The 22,803-nt window shown below is 55.5% G+C and overlaps 1 protein-coding gene and 1 long non-coding RNA gene across 5 annotated transcripts in view; one reads left to right on the top strand and one right to left on the bottom strand.

Annotated features, from left to right (window-relative positions):
- Nucleotides 1-3,932, bottom strand: part of LOC136312576 (uncharacterized) — a 30,578-nt gene extending 26,646 nt beyond the window's left edge. Inside the window, exon 1 of the long non-coding RNA XR_010727015.1 lies at nt 3,608-3,932. This is a non-coding gene — a long non-coding RNA (uncharacterized lncRNA). The remainder of the gene's footprint in view (nt 1-3,607) is intronic.
- A 620-nt stretch (nt 3,933-4,552) lies between these two features.
- Nucleotides 4,553-22,803, top strand: part of ZFPM1 (zinc finger protein, FOG family member 1) — a 79,052-nt gene continuing 60,801 nt past the window's right edge. For 3 of the 4 annotated variants that reach the window (XM_066242284.1, XM_066242287.1, XM_066242283.1), the window contains exon 1: nt 4,553-4,930. In XM_066242284.1, the coding sequence (XP_066098381.1) occupies nt 4,891-4,930 (40 nt within the window). In that variant the 5' untranslated portion in view covers nt 4,553-4,890. Of the gene's footprint in view, nt 4,931-6,615; nt 6,869-22,803 lie in introns of those variants that run through there. The other variant, XM_066242286.1, reaches the window with a different exon arrangement.

Here is a 22,803-nt window from a genome sequence, read left to right as displayed (position 1 = left end):
ATAGACTGGGCCCCCTTCCCTCCAGCGCAGCAACCAGTGTTCATTCTGGAGCAGGGGGTGTGGACTTCCTAGTGAGAATCCAGCTCTGCCACTTATCTGCTGTGTGACTTTGGGCAAGTGACTTCACTTCTCTGAGTCTCAGTTTACTCATCTGGCAAATGGAAAGTCTAACAGTCCTTCAGAGAGCCATTATGAGCAGAATGCATCAACCTATGTTAGTGCTCAGCACAGAGCCTGGTAGTGAGGAACCCTCTGTGACATTACTGGCATGGCTGCTAATGTAAGATGACAGAGCGCCGAGTGGTACAGAGGAGGCCTCTGGCCCCCGCAAGCTGGAACAGAGAGGAAAGGCTGAGTCTTGTGTCGGAGCAGTCAGGGGTTTCCCTGAGGAAGGGAAGTGGGAGGGAAGTGTCAGGCAATGGGAGGGAAGGGTGATTGCAGCAGCAGGAACAGCTTTTGCAAAGGCCCAGCCTGCAGGACACATGGACCCATGTACAAGGAGGTTCAGAAAAGAGGGTAAAAGCAGGGCAGGCCAGGGAAGAGGATATCACCAGCGGTGGGGGCAAGAGTGGTTTGCTGGGGACCAGTGGGGTGGGGGCAGCAGTAGTTGGGGTGGTGAGCGAGGGAGACTAGAAATGCAATGGGGTAGTAGCAGTGTCTCAGGGGGCATTTCAGAGCCATAAGAAGGTGAAGTCACAAACACCAGAGGGACAGTGGGGCAGAAAGAGGGCTCTCCTTGGGCCTGGTGTCCAGTGGCCCTTCATCTAGCCTGGCCTCATGACCTGCTCTGCCCCATACATTGTCTGCTGAAGCCCCAGGCATTTGAGACCCCACACTCTTCTCTCCCCACTCTTCTCGAAGCTGAGAATGCCTTTCTCCCATCCCTCTTTATTGAGCATCCTCTTCATTTTTCAATGTCCAGCATAAGTTTCTAGAACATACTGTGGCTCCCTTGGTCATAGCCCAACAATAAATGCAGGGCCTGGCCTGTGGGAAGTGTCACAATCAGCTCCTTCCCCAACCCACAGCAACTGCCCAGCCCTGGACCACCCTCCTGGGGCAGGGCAGCATGAAGCACACCCACAGACTGCCGGCCCACAGGTCAGAGGGCAGAAGTAAACCAGACAGGAGCCCAAACCACAATGGCATCAAAGCTAGAGGGGCCAGGGGCCACCCACACTTCAAGTGAGAAAACCAACAACAGCTGGATTGGTTAAGGACTTGCTCAGGTCACACCCACTAAAATGGCAACCCAGTTCTCTGGACTCCTATACCAGGGTTAAGAGCATGGGCTCTGAAGTTAGCCTGCCTGCGGTTATAGGAATCTCTGCCACTTCTGAACTGGAAGACCCCTCTGAGCCTTAGTGTCTTCATCACTGCCACTGCAGCCTGAACACTGTGTCCTAGTTCCAATTCTGCCACTTTCTGCCTGGGTGACCCTGATGGTTGCACTAGGACTTCACGAGAGAATATGAACCGGCCTAAAGGAAGGGCTTAGAAAATGCTGCTTTCGCGACCATGATGTTGCCCCAAGAATGGGCATCTAGGACGTATCCTCCAGGGAGTCTGCTAATTAGCCTTGGCATACAATGAGCAGGAAACAACCAGGCCTTGGTCAGGGCAGCCCAGATCCATGCAAAGCTCTTCCCAGCTCCACAGCAAGCACTGACAGCCTCCCATTTAGACTGAATGCAGTTCTATTTACTCCACTGAAGACTTTTGGATATGAATGCTGGCACTCCTCACAGACACATATGGGCAAGTGGAAATTAAGGTTCACAATGGGCAGCCAATGGGAGGATGGAGGTGGCCAGGTGAGATACCCTCAGCAACCCTGTTCCTCCTCTCCCACCTGATCAGTGGCAAAGCCCCACTCAAATGTCACCTCCTCCAGACAGCCTTCCCTGACTTCCCCAAACAGAGGCAGTAGCTCCCACTCTGGACTCACTTAAGACTTCCTTTCAGTAACATTTCTTGCTTTTCTCTCCTCAGTTTACCTTCATTATCAACAGACCTCCTATGAGGGCACAGTAGTGTATTCAAGGTCCTATGCCATCACCACTGATCACCAGCAATGTAGTTTCCTCCTCTGTGTGATAGGGGTAGAAATATCCCCTGCAGGGCAGATAGACGGGCAAAGCATAGAAGGAAAGAGCTCCAGAAACAGCTCTTACCCAGGTCAGGGTTGCTGTGGCACTTCATGGGCCTGTGACCGGTGCAGGTGCAAGGGGCTTGCACTTGGAAGACCCCACCCTTGGTTTAAGACTCTGCTGTTGCTACCTGAATTCTTAATTTTTGAACAAGGAGCTCCATATTTTCATTTTGTACTAGATCCCAAAATGATGTAGCCATTCCTGGTCAGGAGGTTCTGTTCCTGACCTGCCTCTGCTCCTAAATCTCTGGGTGATTTGAATGTGTTTCTCCTCAGTTTATGGGCAAAGAAGTGGCCAAAGTGATGCCTACCTTTTCATCCTGCACCCTCGACAGACATCACTAATAGATCATAGCTCTTTCCTCTGCTGACCCTCAGGATCTTTTTTAACAAGATCTCCAGCCATTTCGGCAACACCAACCTGGGTATTCACGGAGCCTCAGACGCAACCTATGACCACCACCTCCCAGAATCCTGACTCCCAAGGTCCTCATCTTTGGGAAGGCAATCAAGTCCAATGGGAAGCACAGACAGCTGAGGTGCTTCATTCAGCTGACAAACAAGTGGGAGCCTTGGGTTGAGTGAATCAGCCAGCCATAGGCCCCATGCTCCTTAGTGAGAGACTACAACACCAGGCAGATGTAATGAAGCATACCCACTGGCCCTGGGTAGGGAGCTATGTGACCCTGGGCAAATCTCTTGTCCTCTTAGCTTTAGTGTTCCTCTCTGTCCAGTGGCACTGGGTGGTCCCAAGGTAGACCTCAGCCTCCTGCCCTGCTTGCCACTCTACTGCCCAGAGACCCCCTGAGGGCAATGGCAGGGCAGGGGAGAGTGTGCAGGCTCTGGGGGATAACCCTTCTCCTTACCCATGGAGTGAGGGCAAAGGTACTAGGAGTCAGAATGGGAGGAGGAGGGTCTCACCACTCAGCCAGCCTCTGCTTCTGACAGTGGTGATGCTTATCTTCCATCAGATGGGTGGGGCTCTTTACAAAAACCCTTCCTGGTACCCTTCAGGCCCTACTAACTCCCTATTTCTTGTGAATATGGGAGAGAGTGGGCAGGCACCAAATGTAGGCCAAGAATATTAAAATCAAAGAATATAATTGTGCCCTGGCCAGATGGCTTGATTGGTTAGAGTATCCTCCCAAAGCACAAGGGTTGCTGATTTGATCCTGGGTCAGGGCACATTCAGGAATACATCAGTGTTCCTGTCTCTCTCTCCCTTCCTCTCTCTCTAAAAATCAGTAAAAAAAATAATAAAAAAATAAAAATTTAAATAAAATAAAATTAAAATTAAAAGAATACAATTGTGCTTCCTGGGACAACCCTAATGCTGTGTAACCTTGAGCCAGCCACACTGGAAATGGAAGGGCTTCTGGAATACCCCGAAGATAACATATCCCAGAAGACAGGAGGGTCGTTTCTACTTACGGGACTGGAACAGACAGTACTGACCCTGGGACCCTCGCTCCTTTCCGACTGCCCAGACGGGAAAGGGCAAGGAGTTCTCTCAGCCCACTGAAGGACCTGTTTCTTGGGCCTCCAGCTGGGCGTCCCGCAGAGGAGAGGCTCTGAGGAGTAACGACGGTGGCTGCGGGGGAGGGGGGCCGCAGGGACAGGCCCCTGGCTTCCGCACCCTTCCAGATTTCCTGCCAGGTCTCAGCCCAAGGGAGGAGGACTCAAGGTCCCCGCTCTCGGGGGGGTCTCGGACACTCGGTTGTTGGACTCCGGGGATGTTGCTTCCAGCAGAGATTCGGACGGAAGCCCTCACAGGCCAGACACCCCTCATCGGGCCCAAGACAAATGTGAACTGTCAAGGCATTGAGCTTCCTGACCCGTCCTTGCCCGCTTCCCGCGGTCGAAGGAGGGCCCCGAGCCCACGCGCTCTGAGCAGGATAGAAGACATGGGGGCGGAGTTATAGAGTAGGGGGCGGCACCATGAGAAACTGGGGCGGAGTGAGGGAGGAGACAGGCCGCTGGGGTGTAGGTAGGGCGGGTCTTCAGCGTCTAGGGCCGAACCTGGTCCAGTCAGGCTCGGGGGCAGGGCTAGTGCGAGGGGCGGGTCCAGAGAGGCCTGGAGTTCGGCCAGGTGTAGTGCCGGGGCACAACGGGAAGAAATAGGTCGTCAGGTCTCTGAAAAGCCTGGAGACAAAGCTTCAGGGCCGAAGGAAGAGTGAAAGCCAGAGGACTACCCGGGGCGTGGGCGGGGGCCTTGGGGTGTGGGCGGGGCCGAGGCGCCGGGGGCGGGCCGCTGCGCTAGGGGGCGGGGCCAGCTCTGTGCAGGCCGGGGCGGGCCCGTGACGCCGGAGGCGGAGCCAGCTCTGCGGGGGCAGGCCCGGAGGCGCGGCGCTAGTGACGAGAAGGCCCCGCCCCTGCCGGCCCGCCCTCCTGGAGCGCCGGGGTCCAGGCCGCCCGGTTCGCCGCGCACTGCCCGCAGGTTCCATTGAGAAAAGCCGAGCGGCGGCGGCGGCGGCGTCTGCGCGGGAGCCGAGGACCGGCAGCAGCCCGCCGCCCGCCGCCCCAGCGATCTTCGCGCTTGCAGCGCAGGGTCGAACCTTCGGCCTCCGCAGTGGCTTCGAACCGGCCGCGGCGGGCTGGAGGCGAGGGCCGGGGCGGCCGTGGAGCACAAGGGCCGGGGGCATGAGCCGTCTCGCGGCTCCGCCGCGCCCCCGCCGCCTGCCGCCGCCGCCCTCCAGGGGCTAGAGGCGGCCGCCGGGAGGGCACGCGGCGTCGGAGACATGTCCAGAAGGAAACAGAGCAATCCCCGGCAGATCAAGCGTGAGTCAAACTTTGCCCGCCCGCCGGCCCCCCGCCTGCCCTGCTCTGCCCGCCGACCTTCACCCCACGCCGCGTCCCCCGCGCTCAGTGCCAAGCGTGCCGTAATCTAATCTCCTCGGCGGCTGGGCCCCCGCGTCTCGACTCTGCACCGGGGGGTCTAGCCTGGAGGGGTGTCGCCCAGAGGGCGGGGAGCGGGGTGGCTGGGGGCGCGCCCACCTCGCGGCCGACCCCTCCCCTGTATCCCCGAGATGGTGCTGTGATAAGGCGGCCCCGATCTGGGCTTAGATAAAGTTTAAAATATTCCATTCTGCAAGTCCCATCCTGATAAGATCGCTCTGTCGGGACGGGCTGAAATTGTGATCTTATCTTGCGCGGTTGACTCTCCCAGGCTTTGTATCTAGAGGGAGAAAGAAAGACCTGGGAAAAAGAGGGGACACTCGGGGCCGCGTGGAAATGCATGGTGGCCCCGGGGACCTGTCCGCGCCCACCACCAGTTCTGCTGGCCAAAGAGCCACGTGGCTGGTGAGGCGGTAAGGGGGGGGGGGTGCAGCTACTGCAGCCCGTGCGCTCGGCTCCAGCTACTCAGACACCCGCGTCCTGTCTCCAGGGTCTCAAACTCGAGCCTTCCCTGCGGGGAGACAGACTCCTGGAGATCCAACCCAGCCAAGGCCGCACCAGCAGCAGTGGGTGCGCTCGTATGCCTGCGGGCACAACCGTCCCCCTCCAACTTAGTGATGGAGCTCCTGGGGACTCGGCCCCAGGCCAGCGTTCTTTCTGTGCGTATCTAAGTTTCTCGCCCATCCGGCCTGCGGGCCACTCCCTGGGAGGCTGGGCAGCCACTGAGTCCACACTGCCGATGGCCCGTTGATAAGAGCGCCCCGCACTCTCGGGGGGCCACGCGGCTGCGCGAGGAGCAACAGAGCGAGCGCACAGGAAGAGCGGTTCCCCGCCCCACGCCAATAATAACTTAGTGCTCCAGCGTCCAGGGCGGAGGCACGGGACTTCCTCCGAGGGTCGCATCTCCCAGGCCAGACCAGCAGGTTGTTGGGTCCGGCCCGCTGCCCAGCGGCAGGCACCGGGGCACTGCCACTTCTGTCCACATGACCACTCCCACCACGACCACATGTGCGAACTCTGGGGGGAGTGCCAACTCCCGAGGTCCCGGAGAGGGGGAGACGCAAGCATGAATCCGGGTTCCCGTAATCTGACTCCGTCAATGTGCGAGCGGGACCTATTTTCAGTAAGTCGCCTTCTATCAAGTCAACTCAAGTATTAAAACCACCCACAGGTCCCGATCTGCGCGCGTTCTCTGGTTTCTTTTTCCCCTCCTCCCCTGTGCGCCACTGTTCGGTCTGCTCTCGTGTGTGCGTATGTGTATGTGTTTCAGCGTGATGAGAAATGCAGATAGCGCGGGCAAGGAGATCGCAGGTTGGGAACTGATCGCCAGCGCCGATAAGGCCTAGAACGGGGCGAGCGCCGGGGCCCCGCTGGGTCGGCCCAGCGGTGCGCGTTGGGGATACGGTCTGCAGCGTGCGCAACGGCGAGCTCCCGCTGCCCACCCTCTGCGTCCCTAAGACTAGTGCAAAGGGAGGGGACCGGGCCTAGGAGGCGGGGCCGGGCACTCTCCCTACAGCCCGCGGCTCCGGGCGCCTCCTCCCCATGGCAGATCTTGGCGCGTTAAGATGTGAGCGCTGATTGTCACCAAGCGGCGGCGCCCGCCGGCCTGCCCTCTGCCCGCGGCTGTGCGTGCGGCCGTCGCAGCTGTGCGCCGGCCACGCTGGCCTCACCTGCAACCAGGCCGTCGTATGGAGGGGAGGAGGCCGAGCTCTTGGGGTCGCCGTCCCCTTCCTCCGCTCCCCTACCAAAGCCGGGGTGCAGCTGCCCGCGCCTCTGTGCGCCTTTTGTTCCGCGCAGAGATAGATGTGCCGCGCTGATAAGGCGAGTAACTGATGGTGGCGGTGATAGGCGCTTCCATTTATTAACTTCAAACGTGGGAGCGGGGGAGGGCGAGGCGGGAGCTCGGCCTTGGCCGGCCAGATGGCTGAGATGATAGGCCTGGCTGCGTTGGCGGAGAGTACTAGGCAAAGCGCTGCCTGGGACCCCTGGTTCCCCCGACCCACTGAGCTTTCCTGCCGCCCGGGTCGATGTGAGCTCCGATAAACACTGGGGCCGGCCGGCCGGATGGCGATCGCCAACAACGATAAGAGTCCTTATCTATGGCCACCAGGCCCCGCCGGTTCAAGGCAACAACAGCGCGGGGGCGAATGGGGGCCTCGGAGGTGGGCGGGGGGCCAGGGAGAGTGGGCGTCCGCGCCAGCGTTGGTCTGTCTGGGCGAGTTTTCATCCCAAACACACTTAATTGCCAAGAAGTTGATCCTCCCCCTGCGGGTGGTACAGTCCATCAAAATGAAAGAAAAGTGACTCTGTGCTGGACAGGAGGGGGGAGGGCAGGGGAGGACCCCCCCCCCCGATTTCTATTAGATAGTGTGAGACAGCCAGAGGTGAGATTGGCACCTCCAGCAGGAGAGAGGGTGTTTTTCCTCTTGAATCATGTTGGGGTTGGTGTCATTTTTGGCAAGTGTGAGGTGTAACCTGCTTGGAGTTTGCTTGGAAAAAAAATCGAGGGGGTTTCCATTGCCCAGTCTGAGTAGTGGGGGAGGGGGGCAGTGTGCTGGTTTCTTTTTGAACAGGTCTCCCAAATCAGGAGAGAGGTTCTGTGTAGATCTGCCTTGGTTCACTTTGAATGTCTTTCTTTATTGAGCACTTGCCGTATCCAAGCACTGGGTCCCATCTTTGGGGAAATGTGAAGCAGTGAGACTGGGAGCGGTGTGGGAAGTCCAGATGGGATAAGGGGCAGAGAGCAGATGAGGCACATCACGTAGTCAGAGACACTTTCCGGGATGGAGAGGACTTTCAGTGAGATCAGGAAGAGGCTAGCCATGGGGGTGCCCCCGGGCCTCAGTTTCCAACTCTGAAAAATGATGATTCCTGCTTGTTATCGGGCAAATAAAGGGCTGAGAGTCACGTGATGATAGGGAAGGGGAGGCCTGTGAGAAGAGGCAACAATGAGGTCAGGAGGGTGGGGCTGAGCCTCAGTTTCCCTTTCTGAAAAAGGGATAAGAATGAACCCCAACATCAAACTGAGGCTGTACAGGGAGCACACAGTCCCTTTACAGTGGGAGTGCCCTTGGGGATCATGGATCCCAGACACCAAGTGGAAACCAAGGCTAGTCAAAGAAGGGGCTTCCGGAAGAAGCCGAGCCTTGCCTGGCCTGATAGTCCCCACCAGTCCCAGCCCCAGCAGCTGCTCCAGCTCCATCTCAGATGACTGTGTTTTTCACACATTCTCAGAGTTTGATTAAACAAATTATTGGTGGCCACAGGATGACTAATTTACTCCAGGCTTCAAAGTCGAACACCTGCTCTGCTTAGCAGCCTGACACCCACCTGTGGGACTGGCTGTGGCTTCTGGCAAGGGCCAGTTCCAAGAGAGCCTGGGTTAGGCTCTGAAAGGAGATGAGGTGGTCTCTGTGTGAGTTTTTATGAATTTACAGTGGTCAGCACAGAGCCATGCACTCCTTCTTTCCATGTGTGGGAGGTACCTGGAGTCTGCCTGGCTCTCAGGACCCACCTTGAAATGCCCACCACGCCACTGTAGTGGCAAAGAAACTGAGAAAGAGGGGGTTGCGGCAACCTAGCTGCTCCTGACTTGAGCCACTATGAGCAGGCTACTTTGCTTGCCACAGCCTCTGAAAAACAGAGGCTGACAGGCACCCAAATTCAGCCTTCACCTGGCTTCAGCCTCAGACCCCAAGGGGTGTGGGGATTGAGCTATAGTGATCAAAGGGGACAGAGGGCTTAGAAACTATGAGGGATTTGCTTCCAAGCCCTGCCCCTGAACCTGGACTTGAGCAGGGCTCTGATGCACTCTGGAACCCAGCCTCTCACCCCCAATGGTGGGGCTTCACCCAGTTCCAGACTTTTCTTTCTTGCGTTCCTGGGCCTCAAGGAAGACAGTTCATTTGATAGTAATAATAACATTAATAATAGCTAATACTTGCAGAGCTTACTCTGTGACAGTTACATACTAACGTACAGCAGCTCCTATTATTGCCACTTACATCTAAGGAAATGGAGCACAAAGAGGTTAAGTTTTTCACCCAAGAAAGTGGCAGAGCCAAAGTTAGAATGCAGACAGCCTGGTCCCTCACTCTGGACCAGTATGTTCATGAACATCACGCTGCTTTCCCAAAGTCCTCTCACCTCTGCCTGCCTCTGAGCTTCTCCAGGCCTCAGTCTCCACACCTGTGGAATGGGCCTCTGGGAGCAGAAGTGCTCTGGGGTCTTTCCCAGCCCTACCCTTGCTGAGTCTCCCATGGCCTCCTTCCTGAGACATTCCTGCACAGGACTGGTCCCCAGGGAGACTTCACCCAGCCCTACCCGGGGGCCTGAGCCTGGCCTAGTCCTAGCTGCCCAGCCAGCCCCTCCCCGGAGGTCACCCGGAGCCCAGCATGGCACCAGCACCGCCAGCGATTTAAATGGGTCAGTTGGGGAAGAAAGGAGGAGGGAATGCGATGCCATTAATTGTACCCCTTATCTCCTGTTTCTATGCCAACCAGACGTTCCTGGGGCTTGACGGGCTTGTGAATAATACTCCCGGCCAGCCTATCTGCCATCGACAGGCCTCCTCCTGGAGGCAGCTGTTGCCTCGCCGATTGGTATCACCTACCCCATAGACCCAGGCCTGGGCCCTCACGTAGGCTGGCTGGGCCACACTCAGGCACCTGGCTGGGCTCCTGCCCACCTAGCCTCCATTCCCCTGGATCTTCCTGGAGCTGCCCTTGGCTACTATCCCCATTTCACAGAGAGGGAGACTGAGGCCACAGCCACATGTGTGCTCTCTGGACCTAGCCTGCTGCTCCCCACTCAGGCCTGGGGTAAAGGGGGTTCTACCTGCACAGGGAGTCCGCCTCCATGTCTCCTTGCCCTCCGTGGGCTTTGGCAACGGCAAAAGGGAGCAGATGGCCCTACTGGTAAGATCTTGGCTTCCTTCAAGCTGCACTGCATTTGACCCTGTGAGAAGGGAAGAGCCTGAACTCATGGGGGCAGATCCCATCAGGGCTGAGCCCCTCACTGGGGCTGTGCACAACCCAAGACTTGCAGGATCGCGCGCTCTGGCTTCCTTCTGTCCCTTCCAGCCTCGGTGCCTTTTCACAGCTGCTCTGGTCTCCACTCAGAGCCCCTCACAGGCAGGTCATCCCTCACCTCCACACCCACCCTGCCCCCAGTGACCTCATTAGTTTGTGCAATCACTCACTCCCTGGGAGCAGGGACTAGGTCTGTCCTGTCCCCAGACAGAGGGCCTTCCAGAACTCTGCCAGATAAATGGTCTAATGGATACATGGAGTAAAATGGACATGGCCTGAGATGCCAGCTATGTCACCTACTGGCTGTGAGACTTTGGGCAATGACCACCCCATGTGAGCCTTATTTTCCCCATTTACAAAATGGGGGTGATGGCATTGCTGGCCCCTGAGCACAGCTGTGAGGATCAAAGAGAAGTAAATACACGTCATCTGAAACAGCTGCCACCAACCACCCTCCCCCTCCTTCACAGTATCTCTGTGGTCAGTAGTGTCAGATACACACTTTTCAGTTTACGTGAGAATGAGAAATCCCTTTTCCCAAACTCTTTCCCAGAGAGTAAAACACATGCAGGACCCTGCCCAGGAAGTGCCTCCACCCTCTCTGACCCTGTGGCACACAGAGCTCACTGTGCCAGCCCCAGGTCATCAGCCACCCTTCTTCCTGACTGGCCTTTCTCTCCTGCTCATTGCCAAGTGAGTACCTAAGCTGTGCAACCTTGGCACACTGCTTGCCCTCTCTGGGCTGGAGTCTCCTCTCTGTCAAAGGAGAGGAGAACAGGAAGGCTGTACTAGATAGTGGTCAATGATGTTCCTCTGCTCCCCCCCCACCTCCTCACCTCTCAGAATTGAGGGGCCACAGGACCAATCAGCCAAGTGAGAGTCTCATGTGTCCCTGTGCCCATTTCACAGATGAAATGGGAACTGGAGGCCTAAAGAGGAAGGTGGACTTGCCCAGTGTCCCTAGCCAGCAGTTGGCAGGGCCAGAAGAGTAGTGGGCATGGGACAGTAGGTCCAGGAGGACTGGAGGTCTCTACAGGAAGGCAGACTTAGTGGTTGCTGGCCAAGTACCAGGCAGCATCGGTGTGATGCTCCCTCTCTGCTTCAGTTTGTCCATTGGTTCAATGGGCACATCCCAGTTCAGTGCTCTAGTTTTCAAATGACCCACAGAGGTCAGGGCTTGAGGCCTGCCTTGGAGCAAGGAGTAAAAGGGGGAGAAGGCCAAGCTCTGAAAGAGGCCTGTGTCTCAGCTTCCACCCCCACCCTAGCCTTCCATCTGAGCCACAGCTTCCCAGCTAAGCACCTTGGCGAGTGTCTTCACTCGCAGCCCTGGTTCTCTCATGTGTAGAATGTGTGTACGTAACACAGTGCCTGCTCCCATGGCTGTCCTGAGAGCTCAGTACTGCTGGGACATAGTAGTGTCAATGAAGAGCAGTGATTGGAGCATACCTGAGGTCCCGGATCGGCTGGGGACCTAGGTTGTGTGCTGCTGAGTGACATTTCGCTCCCACCGTCCATGGGGCTACCAGGTGGGCTAAGGACAGAGACTCTTCTCTTGGGGGCTCCAGGGTTCCATCCCCACCCCATCTTCCCCCTCAGGAAGCCTGGGCTCGGAGTTGCAGGGCTGGGCCACCCTCTAAGGCAGGGGTCCCCAAACTTTTTACACAGGGGGCCAGTTCACTGTCCCTCAGACCGTTGGAGGGCCAGACTATAAAAAAAACTATGAACAAATCCCTATGCACACTGCACATATCTTATTTTAAAGTAAAAAAACAAAACGGGAACAAATATAATATTTAAAATAAAGAACAAGTAAATTTAAATCAACGAACTGACCAGTATTTCAATGGGAATTATGGGCCTGCTGTTGGCTAATGAGATGGTTAATGTGCTCCTCTCACTGAGCACCAATGAAAGAGGTCCCCTTCCGGAAGTGCGGCAGGGGCCTGATAAACGGCCTCAGGGGTCCGCATGCAGCCCGAAGGGCTGTAGTTTGGGGACCCCTGCTCTAAGGGTCTGCAGGCCAGCCCTCGCCTCCAGGACAAGAGGTCACTGCAGTGGGTCCACCACTCAGCCTAGAATCCTGGCCTTACTGTGACCCTGGGGCAAGTGGCTTCTCTCATCTCTCAGTTTCCTTTTTTTTTTTTTTTACAGGGACAGAGAGAGAGTCAGAGAGAGGGATAGACAGACAGGAACGGAAAGAGATGAGAGGCATCAATCATCAGTTTTTTGTTGCAACACTTTAGTTGTTCATTGATTGCTTTCTCATATGTGCCTTGACCGTGGGCCTTCAGCAGACCGAGTAACCCCTTGCTTGAGCCAGCGACCTTGGGTCCAAGCTGGTGAGCTTTTTGCTCAAGCCAGATGAACCTGCACTCAAGCTGGCGACCTTGGGGTCTCGAACCTGGGTTCTCCACATCCCAGTCCTACGCTCTATCCACTGAGGCCCTCAGTTTCCACTTTTGAAGGAGGAGCTTAATAACAGCAGATTCCTCCTGGGGCCTTCATGTGGGGTCCATGAAATCCCAGATGCAAACTGTAAAGTGCTGACTTGGTGTTGTATCCTTAGTGGACTCTGGGGCCCTAAGAGCTGCTGGCTGCATTACTAATATTTTGCCAGATACCCTGAGGGCCCATCACTCAGCACAGAACCCACCTTCTGTCTTCCTTCCCTTTGAGTGTTTGTTTTTGAAAAAGGAGGGACTCGTGGGCCCTGACTATACCATGCCATGGGCTGTGCCGGCTGCAAACCCAAGCTCTCTCAGTCCTTTCCTGCACAGGAATCTTACCTGCACTTATGATCATCATCATTATTGACTGACCCATTTTACAGGCAAGAACTGAGGCCCTGGGAGATTGTCATGTGACACAGGTAGGCAGAGGTTTATCTGGGCAGTGCCTGATCAACCCCCAGGCCATCTGCCCCTATGTCCTGTATCTTCCTAAGACCTCTCCACCACCCACCCCTTTCTCCTTGCTCACAGCCACATGTTTGTGAGAAGGCAGTGGCCCCAGTGGGGCAGGAATGTAGTAGCTGACCTTGGGCCAGAGCCTGGTGAGACAGATAAGCAGGCCCTCCCCTTGGCCTCCTGTACCTTCATTCGTCCTCCCCTGAGCCAACAGAGGGGGGGGGACTCAGAGCTTTGGTTTCCCCACCTATAGAGGGGTGAAGGGGTGATGGTGTGCAGCTTCTGTGAGCCAGGCCTCGTCAGAGCCCAGCCCAGCTGTCCTAACAGCTGGTTCTAACAGTCCAGGAGCTAGAATAGAGACAAAGACCCAGTCAAGAGCCAGCATCTAAGAGCACCTACCTGCTAAGCACTTTGCAGACATCCCCTCTAGCGGTTCTCCCAGAGACCACTCAGGTTGGGGTTCTCAGTCCATTCTGCACACAGAAATGGAAGATTAGAGAGCATGGGTGACTGCACCAGAGTCACACAGCACACAAGTGATATGGAGAAGGGGAGGTCTATGTGAGCCCTGCCCCAGCCCCCAGGCTGGCTGCCTATGTTCCGACGCACCCAGAACTGGCAGGTGTGCTGCTTCCTAAGAAGGAGGGGAGACCACCAGGGGATCTCTGAAAATGGGTGCTACCGCCACTGACAGGTAGCATCCTGGGATCAAGGCTCTTGGACACTGCGGGTACATAGCAGTTACCTCACCTTCCTGAGCCTGTCTTCACCTCTGAAAAGTGGGGACCTGGGCTGAGCTCTGAGGGTGCCTGGACCTTGTGCAAGTCATCGAACCTCAATTCATTGAACCTCTATGAGCCTCAGTTTCCCCCTACAAAATGGAACAGACCTCTTCGGGCATCTCAGTGAAACAGATGAGACCTGACATAAGAGGTACCGCCTGGGTCAGAGCTGGTGTGTCATCTGCACTGTCTGACAAATTAAAATGAAGTGGACGGGGAGCACCTCTCCCCCCTGTAGGCTCCCTTAGGCTGCTTCCTTCCGATCCCTCTTGATGACGTCTTCAAGATCTCTAGCTTTCCCAATCTGCCTATTTATAGTCTCCTGCCTCAATTTCCCTTTTCTCCATCAAGCCCCCACCCTGCAAGTCCGACCCAGGGAGCAGGAGGGGGAGGGTCTTGGCCCTAGGGCCAGGCAGTCTTGGTTCCTTCCTGTAGTGGGGCTTCAAGGGGAGAGCTGCCAGAGGACCCCTCAGTAGAGACAGGAGTTTGCAGGCAATGGTGGGTCCATCCTGGGCATTGGATTCTCAGCTTCCAGGGAGGGACCAGGGTGGGAGCCTGGACCTGCCCCATCAGTTGGACTGCTCTGGAAATAGACACTTGGTTCCTCAAGAATGGAGAGAAAGTCAAGGCAGAGCTGTGGGCAGCCATAAGACCTTGCATGGCCTCCCCTACCTACCCCCAGCTTATCCAGGGCCCCAGCCTCATTATTGATCACCTTGGACTCATTGGTCATTGGTCATTACAGCGAGCATTAACTGAGCATTTCTTAAGCTCTCTTCTGTGCCTAGGACTTGAGCCATAATATCACAGCCTTCCCCCAGAAACCTTCAAGAGAGGCTCAGTGATTAGCTCAGTGCACAGAAGGGAAACTGAGACTTAGAGAGTTTAAGGGTCAGACCCAGGACTGCAACAAGCTCCTGGAGGAGGGAGGAAGGAAGGGGGAAGGTGTCTATAGTGGTGGTCTCTAGGGTAGTGCTCTGTAATCCCTGCTGGGCCTGGCTGCATTCAAGTTCAAATCCAAGAAACCAATGTCTTCCTGTGGTTCCAGGCAGCACCAGCTCTGGTGTTCACACTATTCCTTAATGGCTTTGTAACCTTGGGTGAGTTCCTTCCCCTCTCTGGGCCAAGGTGGCTGCTTCCCAGTGTTCCAGGTGCAGAACAACCAGAGCTCCAGCTGTCAGACAGGGGCTGCAGGCAGAAGGAGTTCTAGGGTAAGGCCCATGTGCTACACCCTAGCTGCCAGTCTTTGAGTGGGAGCCCTTGGTCCCCAGGGGCTTGGAATGAGTGCAGTTGGGGGCCCCTTCCTCTGAATGGACAGAGGTGTTCTGTGTATGGGCCCTGGGCCCACCCCTCAAGGTGTTCTATGCCAGCAGGTAGGAGAACTTCAGCCAAGGGTAGAGAGACAGCCAAGGGCTCCCCTCCAGGCCCCCACTCTCAAATTGATCTCTTAGCATTTATTGCATGCCTACTGTATAACCAGGCACCATTCTAGGTGTCTGGGAGACAGCAGAGACCTGAACAGACAAAATTCCTGCCCTTGGGGGTAATGTATCCTCTCCATAAGCCTGCGCCTGTTTGAGGGGCACACTGAGCATACCCCGGGTTCCCCAGGCTACAGAGGGGCTGGGGCGATTCAGCCAAACCTTACGTTGGGACCTGTAGGAGCAGAGCCCACCATGGTCTCCCCATCCTACTGATATTTCCTGCCGCCAGGCTTGAGGCTAGAAAAGGCCCCAGGCAAGGGAAAGGGGACCCTACAGGTCTCAAGGAAAAACAGCAGGCTGTCCATGCCACAGCCCCACCTGCCGTGCCCCTATACCACTGACCATCTCTCCACTTCATGGGCCTGGTGCAGCTCAGGAGGGCCACAGCTGCACTGGCACCCTGAGGTGGCCTCCTGCCTCCGTTTCATCTCCTAGTCAGTCTACCCACACTCGGCTCCATCAGAACCAAACATTTTCCCAGAGAACAGGGAGAGAACCCCTATGTTCATGCAGTGGCCTTGAGGGTCAGCAGGCAGCCAGTCACGCTCAGGGGCCCCAGCCAGGCCAGCGTTCCCCCTCTCCCTCCCAGCCTTGCCGGCCGAAGCCCAGTCTGCCCCGGACTGTCTCCCGGTCCAGGCCTCTGGCGGGCGCAGGTTTCAGCTCCTGTGATAACTCGGAAAGTTGAACTGGCCCCATTACTGCGCTGAGATGGTTGGCGAGATACTGCCTTGATAATGGGGGAGATACGGCCTCTCCGTGGCCAATAGCCCAGCCTCTCCACCCATTAACATTCCCCACCAGCGATCCGCTCCTGCGCCTATCTCCTCCATTTCCACTCCTCCCGCAGATAAGAATGGAAATTCTGACTTCATAGCTCACTGATTAAAGTGTCTGGATTTCTTGATAATACACAGATAAATTATGTTTTTGAAAAAGAAGGTAGGGAGAAGGGTGGGGAGAGTGGGGGCCTGGAGGGGAGCCCTTGGCTGTCTCTCCGGCCTTTCCTGGCTCCTGGGCAGGCCGTGCACCTCAGAGCATCCAGCACGCACCTCCCAGGTTTCAGTACAGCATCCAGGGGCTGGGCTGAGGAAGCAGAGCAGGCCTCCCTCAGGAGGAAGAATCCCATTTAAGGGAATTGTGTCCAGGCCTGAGGGGCAAGCTCTCTGTGGGGGGAATTTAAGCCTCACTCAAGCCCAGAGTTTTCCCACCTGCCTGGACTCTAACTCTTGGGGAACAGCTCTGTGCCTCAGTTTCCTTATCTGTCAAACAGGCGCAGGCTTATGGAGAGGATACATTACCCCCAAGGGCAGGAATTTTGTCTGTTCAGGTCTCTGCTGTCTCCCAGACACCTAGAATGGTGCCTGGTTATACAGTAGGCATGCAATAAATGCTAAGAGATCAAGCAAAGCCTCACCTGCCATTCCCAGCCATCCTGCCTTCCAAGGCTGGCCCAGCTGCCTGCCACAACTGACAGCAGCACCCAAATGGGGCTGAGGTGCCATCTCAGCATCTGTCTGGATAAAGCTGCCTCCTTCAGCTGATCTGAGATCGGGTGCGATTAGTAACGATTAAGGCCAGCGTGTGGCTAATCCTCCCGGTGAGGGACAGGTGAGGCATCCATGATGGGGGTGGTGCTTGCAGAGGGACACCCAGCCCCCAGCTGTTTGGGAGGGGAAACCGAGGCCCTAGTGGCCTCGCCATGCCAGCTGGGGCAGTAGCCAGGCCGAGCCTGCCTCCCTTGCTGTACAGAGCCCTCTAGAGAGGGACTGTGGGGGCTCCTGATGGACACAGGGCAACTGCCCATTTCCCCACTTTCTGCATTGTTTTTTTTAGGCAACTTTTGAGAAATGAGATTCCCTGTGAGCCCAGAGGCAGGAGGACTGAATAAGCAGTCAGCAACATTTCTGGATAGCTCTGGAGCTCCCCATTTATAATAATCCTAATGGTAGCCATTGTTAGATAATATGATACTTCCCTTTATTCAGCACTTGCTATATGCCAGGCCTGGACTTGGCCTATGTTATCCTGTGGAGTACTTCCAGCAGCCCTGGGAAGGACACCTCTGACCTCATTTCTCCTTGGAGGATTCAGGCTCAGAGAGGTTGAGTGACTCACCCAAGGTCACACAGCATGGGAGGAAGCAATAGAGACTGGCTTAGTGGCCTCATCAAGGTGAGCTACTGTTCTGGACCACACAGTCCCAAGAGCAGTGGATGATAGATGCCTGTACATCTGCCCTCAGAAAATTGGCTCCTTTGATGATAAAGTTGGCTTCTTTCTGTCTTTTGGGTTTTGATTTCTTTCAATATTCTAAGGGTAGTCAACTATTTTCAGTAAAATGGGTGCATATGCAGGGGAGGGGGACAAGTAGAGGGTGAGGTGACTGGGGTTTCATTCTTGCCTCTTGGGCAGGTGGCTTGGGCAAGTGACTCACTGTTCTTGGACCTTAGTTTCCTCACCTGAACAGTGGGCATAATCGAAATTCCAGCCTCCTCAGCCTTTGAAGGAGACAGGAGAGAAATGAGAAAAGCATCAGGGACTCAGAGGTTCTCTAGGAGTCACGGACATGGGTCGCTGGGGTTACCTGCTGGACATACTCCAAGAATCCTACCAGCATTCTTCCTGGAGTGTTTTTGGCAAGCAGCTGTGGTTTGAAGAGGCCCAGGGCTCTGTCCTATCCCACAGTGACACGGGTGGCTCTGGACCATTTGTCCTATAGCCCTGGGAGTCTGTTCCTTCAGAACCCTCTGTTTTCACCAGAGCCAGAGGGAACAGAGAGGGAGTGTGAGGTCCAGCATGCCTTGTCTCTGTGGCTCACACACACTGCCCTGTTCTGAGCCTCAGTTGCTACATCTGTAAAATGGGGCTACAGATACTGAGACCTGCCCTATAGTTCTTGGGCTGGATCTTAGTATCAGGTACCAGCTTTGACCAGCTCCCCTGAGGACTCCCTGTTCTGATGCAGCTGTGTTCACCTCAGCCTCTCAGGAGACTCAGATTCAAGTCCCAGCCCTACCCACTATTGTCCTGGCTCCTCTCTGAGTCTACCTACCCTCATCCATGAAATGGGTAGTCATTCCCCCTCAGGGCCCTTTTGTGAATTGATAAAAGAGATCCGCGATCTTAACTCTACAAGGGCAGGTGTGCCCACTGCTGTTGTCCCATGATGACAACCACCCCAGGACCTTCACCCTTCCAGCTGGGAGCTCTGGGCCAGGGTGCTGGATGTGCTGGACATAGCTAAAGGGAGCATGAGAGGAGGCCCCATCCCTTGGTTCCTCCACTTGGGGGCCAGGAATGGGGGTATGTTCCACCCTACCACTCCCCAAGAAAGAAAGGAAGGAAGAAAAGGGAACTGTGATAAAAAGTGCGATAAGCCTGTGTGGCGGAGGAGTCTCTATCACTTTCTCTATCTGCCTGCTGCTCTGAGCAGTCCTGTTGTTTCCCCTTATCTCTCCCTCCAAAATGCCAGGAACAAAAGCACAAACACACACACACCCGGGAGACCACCACCCCACAACTCATGGAGCCCCGAGAAAGTGTTGCTACTAGTAGTTCTAAGGTGAAAGCCAGGGACTCGGGTTTTCTTAAGGGGTCACGGTGAGAAGCAACCAACAAGTGCACAACTAAATGGAACAATTAAGTGAAACAAGTTGATGCTTCTCTCTCTCTCTCTCTCTCTCTCTGTCTCTCTCTCTCAAATCAATGGAAAAATTAAAAAATAAAACCATCATATAATTATTTCGCAAAGGAAGCCAAAAGATAGCCCTCCCTGAGACAAGGCAGCTAAAATTAAGAAGTTCCCCGCCTAGGGGCGGGGGGGGGGGGGGGCGGGAGGGGGGCTGCAGGACTTAGGGCAAGGTTCTACCTATGCTGCTACTTTCTGGCTGTGTGACCTGGGGTCAGTATCTTGTACCCTCTGAGTTCCTAATTGTAGAGGGAAGGAGTATGGGGGGGTAGGTGGAGTTTGAAGATTTAAGGGAACCTTAGAGGAAAAGGAAGAGCCTGCAATGTAACCAGTTTTCTTCATGAAACAAGTGGCCCTTTGTGTCCCAAACTTGGTCATGTCACCCAGAGCCTGACACCCCCCGAACCGGCCCCTTAGAACCTAGTCTCCCCCCAGAGCCCAGCCCCTCAGGGCTAAGTCCCCCAGCCTAGCATCCCAGCTGGGCCCTTCCAGAGCCCAGTGAGCCCCTAGCCTGCCCCCACCCCGAGCCCAACATCCCCATAGCACAGCCCCCCTTGCCTAGACCACAGAATCTGGCATTTCCAGAGCCCAGCACCCCCAGGTCCCAGCCCACTTCCCCATCAACTTACCCCCAAAGCCCAGCCCAGCCCTTCAAAGCCCAGGTACATCAGCCTAGCACCCCAGAATCTGGCATGTCCAGAGCTCAGGGCCCCACTAGCCCAGCCCCCCAGAGTCTGGCACTCCCAGAGCCCAGCACCCCTAGCTTGGCCCCCCAATCCCATCTCCCCAACAACTTCCCCTCAGGTACTCCCTCAGTCTGAGAACCAAGGTCCTAACCTACGTGCTGGCAGCCAATGGAAACGGGGCAGGCAAATAACCATTAGTGTGATCCAGGGATTGGCTGATGACTGGGGGGGCGGGACCTCCTCCAGTGTCCCTACCAGGCATTGCCCTAGTGGTGGAAATCCCCCCTTCCCCAGCTCTGGAAGGGGGACCTGTCCAGACCTTGCTGCTGAGGCTACCCATTTGCCTGGGAGCAGGTGGACCGGTAGGCTGGACTTTAGTTGACCTCCTGCTGACCCTCAGAGCCCAGATCCCCACAGCCTGAATTAGGGGACCAGGATTTGTGTGTGTTCCTGAGATCAGCACTGACAACTCTGACTCCCAAATGGGAACATCAAGTTCAAAAGCAGGGTGTGGACAGCTCAAGGCTGGCCAGCCTCCCCTTCTACTCCCAGTGGCGGGCACCTCCAGACCCTATGCATGCTCTCCCCCAACTCTCTGCACTCCCCTGGCTATGATTTTTATCCAGAACTTTGCTCTGCCAGGCTCTCTGTAACACCAACTTCATGAATGACAGTCTCAACTCTCTTGCCAGACTTGCTTCTCACTGTTTAAATAGGAAGGTCTGGTCTCTGCTTCCCAGAATGGTTTCTGTGCCCTCTAGCAAGCCCTGTGGCTCCCTCAGCCTCAGTTTCCCCATCCACACAATGAGAAAGAGGTTCTCTGGAGGTTTCCTACTCTTTCTGTAGCTGTGGCATATTCTAGAAACTTGGGGTCTTTCAGATTTTCCATATTCAGAAATTTACATGACAGGAGACCATATCTGTAGGAAGTGTTCAAGCAACTTTAGGGGATTCTCATTGTGTTCGAAGTCACTTTGCACCCCCATGGAATGTCAAGACGGGGCCCAGGTAGGCCTGGCCAGAGAGGCCCCTCCAGCTCCCACGGCTCACCAGCAAGGCTCAGTGACCGAAAACCAGCCACAAGCGGGGGTGTTTTTCAAAAATGCGTAAGTGGAAAATAGCAGAGAGGTGAGGAGAGGACAAGTTTGGGCTGAGATCTAAGGGGAGGAAATAGGGAGGGGGCCATCGGGCCAGAACCAGACTGCCACTGTGTGGCCTCAGCTGAGCCCCTCACCTCTCTGGGCCTCTGTCCCCTACTCTGCAAGATGCAGTGATGGTGGTACCTCACAGGGGTGGGGGATATGAGGGTCAGAGGGACTCAGAGCACAAGGGTAGAAGGATAGTCCGGGTAACTTTACCTGGGAGGCGTCTCCTAGCATCTACCTGGAAATCTCTGAGAGGAGCCCCCATTCTACCAGCAGCTCTGTCTCCCCCAGGACAATGCAGGGCATACGTTATCTTTGAGAGGGTTTTTATTACCTTTTATTTTCTTTTTCTTTGATAATTTATTCCTCAATTGATTTCTAAATCTATTCCCACCCCGGCCTCTCCCAGTGGACCAAAGCAAACCCAATAGGAAAAAGAAACTGAGAGAAAAAGGGCCTGCAGGGAATGTGTCATAGCGCCCTAAAATACAGGAGCTGAGGTCCTTACTCAGTGGACACTGAGGTCCCCACTCCCAAGGCATGATTGGGACTTGCTCCCTCAGGGGCTGGCTGCTTGGGAACTGGGACATACAGGCTGACCTCTAACTTATAACCAGGAATCCTGGTGACCTTCACAGACAGAGCCTCAATTCCTGCCTTCATGGAGCCTCAGGCTGATGGGGAGATAGAGAAGAAAAGAATCCCAACAATGGAGGGATCCCCTCTAGCTGGGGCACTGGTGGTCAGGGAAGGTGAGGTGGCCACAATGAAACAGACTTTAAGCAGAGACATTGGGATGGTGGCGTGTGTGGGGAAGAATGTTCCTGGCAGAGGTAACAACAGAAGCAAAACTCTAAGCAGGGAATGAGATATCCTGGTGGGAGAAGTGCCAGCCCCCTGCCATGCGTTGACCAGCACAGGGCCCAGTTTAAATGCCAGCACCACCACCTCAGCATGCCACCTAACCTTGCCTCCAGGACAGCCACATAGCCTGTGGGTCCAGGGTGTGAACTGGGGACAGGGGAAATGTGCTTGTGGCTCCTCCCTTCTCTCTCTTTCCTCTTCTTCCTCTTCCTCCTCTTCCTCCTCCTCTCCCTCACCCCCCCCTTTCTCGTGTACCAGACTTTCCCTTTCCACCAACTCTGCATTGACCTGATGGGTTCTGGGAATCCAGGCACAATCTTTGACAATCCAGAGGGTTTGGCCCAAGGCAGTAATGTCCAGATCCCAAGGGGATTGTCATTGCTGTGGCTCTCATTCACTCCAGAGGGGTCGAGTTTGCCAGTTCTGGAGCCACATGGCCTGGATGCAAATCCCAGCCCTCCACTTGCTGGGTCCCCTTTGGCCAGCTACTGAAACCCGTGAGCCTCTGTTGGCGCTCTTCGAGGTTGTGAGGAACCCATTAGGGGTTGGTTGTATGGATCATGCTTCCCACAAGCCTGGGGCTCGATCCAGTCTCACCAGGTGTTCCTAGACTGCAGGGCTTGGAGCTGGATGCCAGGGAAGCCTCAGACCCTTCATCAGGACCCTAGCAGGGTCAAACTGTGACCAGCAGCAGAGCTTTGCCCAGGGCCATTCATGGGACAGGTCCACTGCTTTTGCCTGCCTCCTGGACTTGCCATGACTCCCTAGCACCCTCACCCCATTCATGAATGCAGAACCAGACCCCGACAAGCCCTGGCCTCAGTCTTCTCATCCAGCGAATGGCCTGATAATGGTGGGGAAGTCTTCCTCACTGTAGAGGGATGTACACATGGTTAGGGACCTGTGTCTCTGAATCCCTGAGGAAATGGAGCACCACTTAATGAAGCACCTGCTGTGTGCTCCTTGGCATTGGCTGACAGCTTTTTTTTTTTAATTGTAGTAAAATATACATAAAATTTAACAAAACGGCAACTTCCCTGGCCTCCATCTTATCTCAGGGCCAGGGAACCTTGCTGGGCAGGATGCGCTCTGTACTCAATAAAGCCGTTTATTATTCCACACTCTGTGGCTCCGAGCCCCATTCCTTCCTTCTCGGTGGGGAAAAATACCT

This window comes from Saccopteryx bilineata, chromosome 9 (assembly GCF_036850765.1).
Source record: "Saccopteryx bilineata isolate mSacBil1 chromosome 9, mSacBil1_pri_phased_curated, whole genome shotgun sequence".
Classification (NCBI taxonomy): Eukaryota; Metazoa; Chordata; class Mammalia; order Chiroptera; family Emballonuridae; genus Saccopteryx; species Saccopteryx bilineata.
This window is presented reverse-complemented; position numbering and strand designations above follow the sequence as displayed.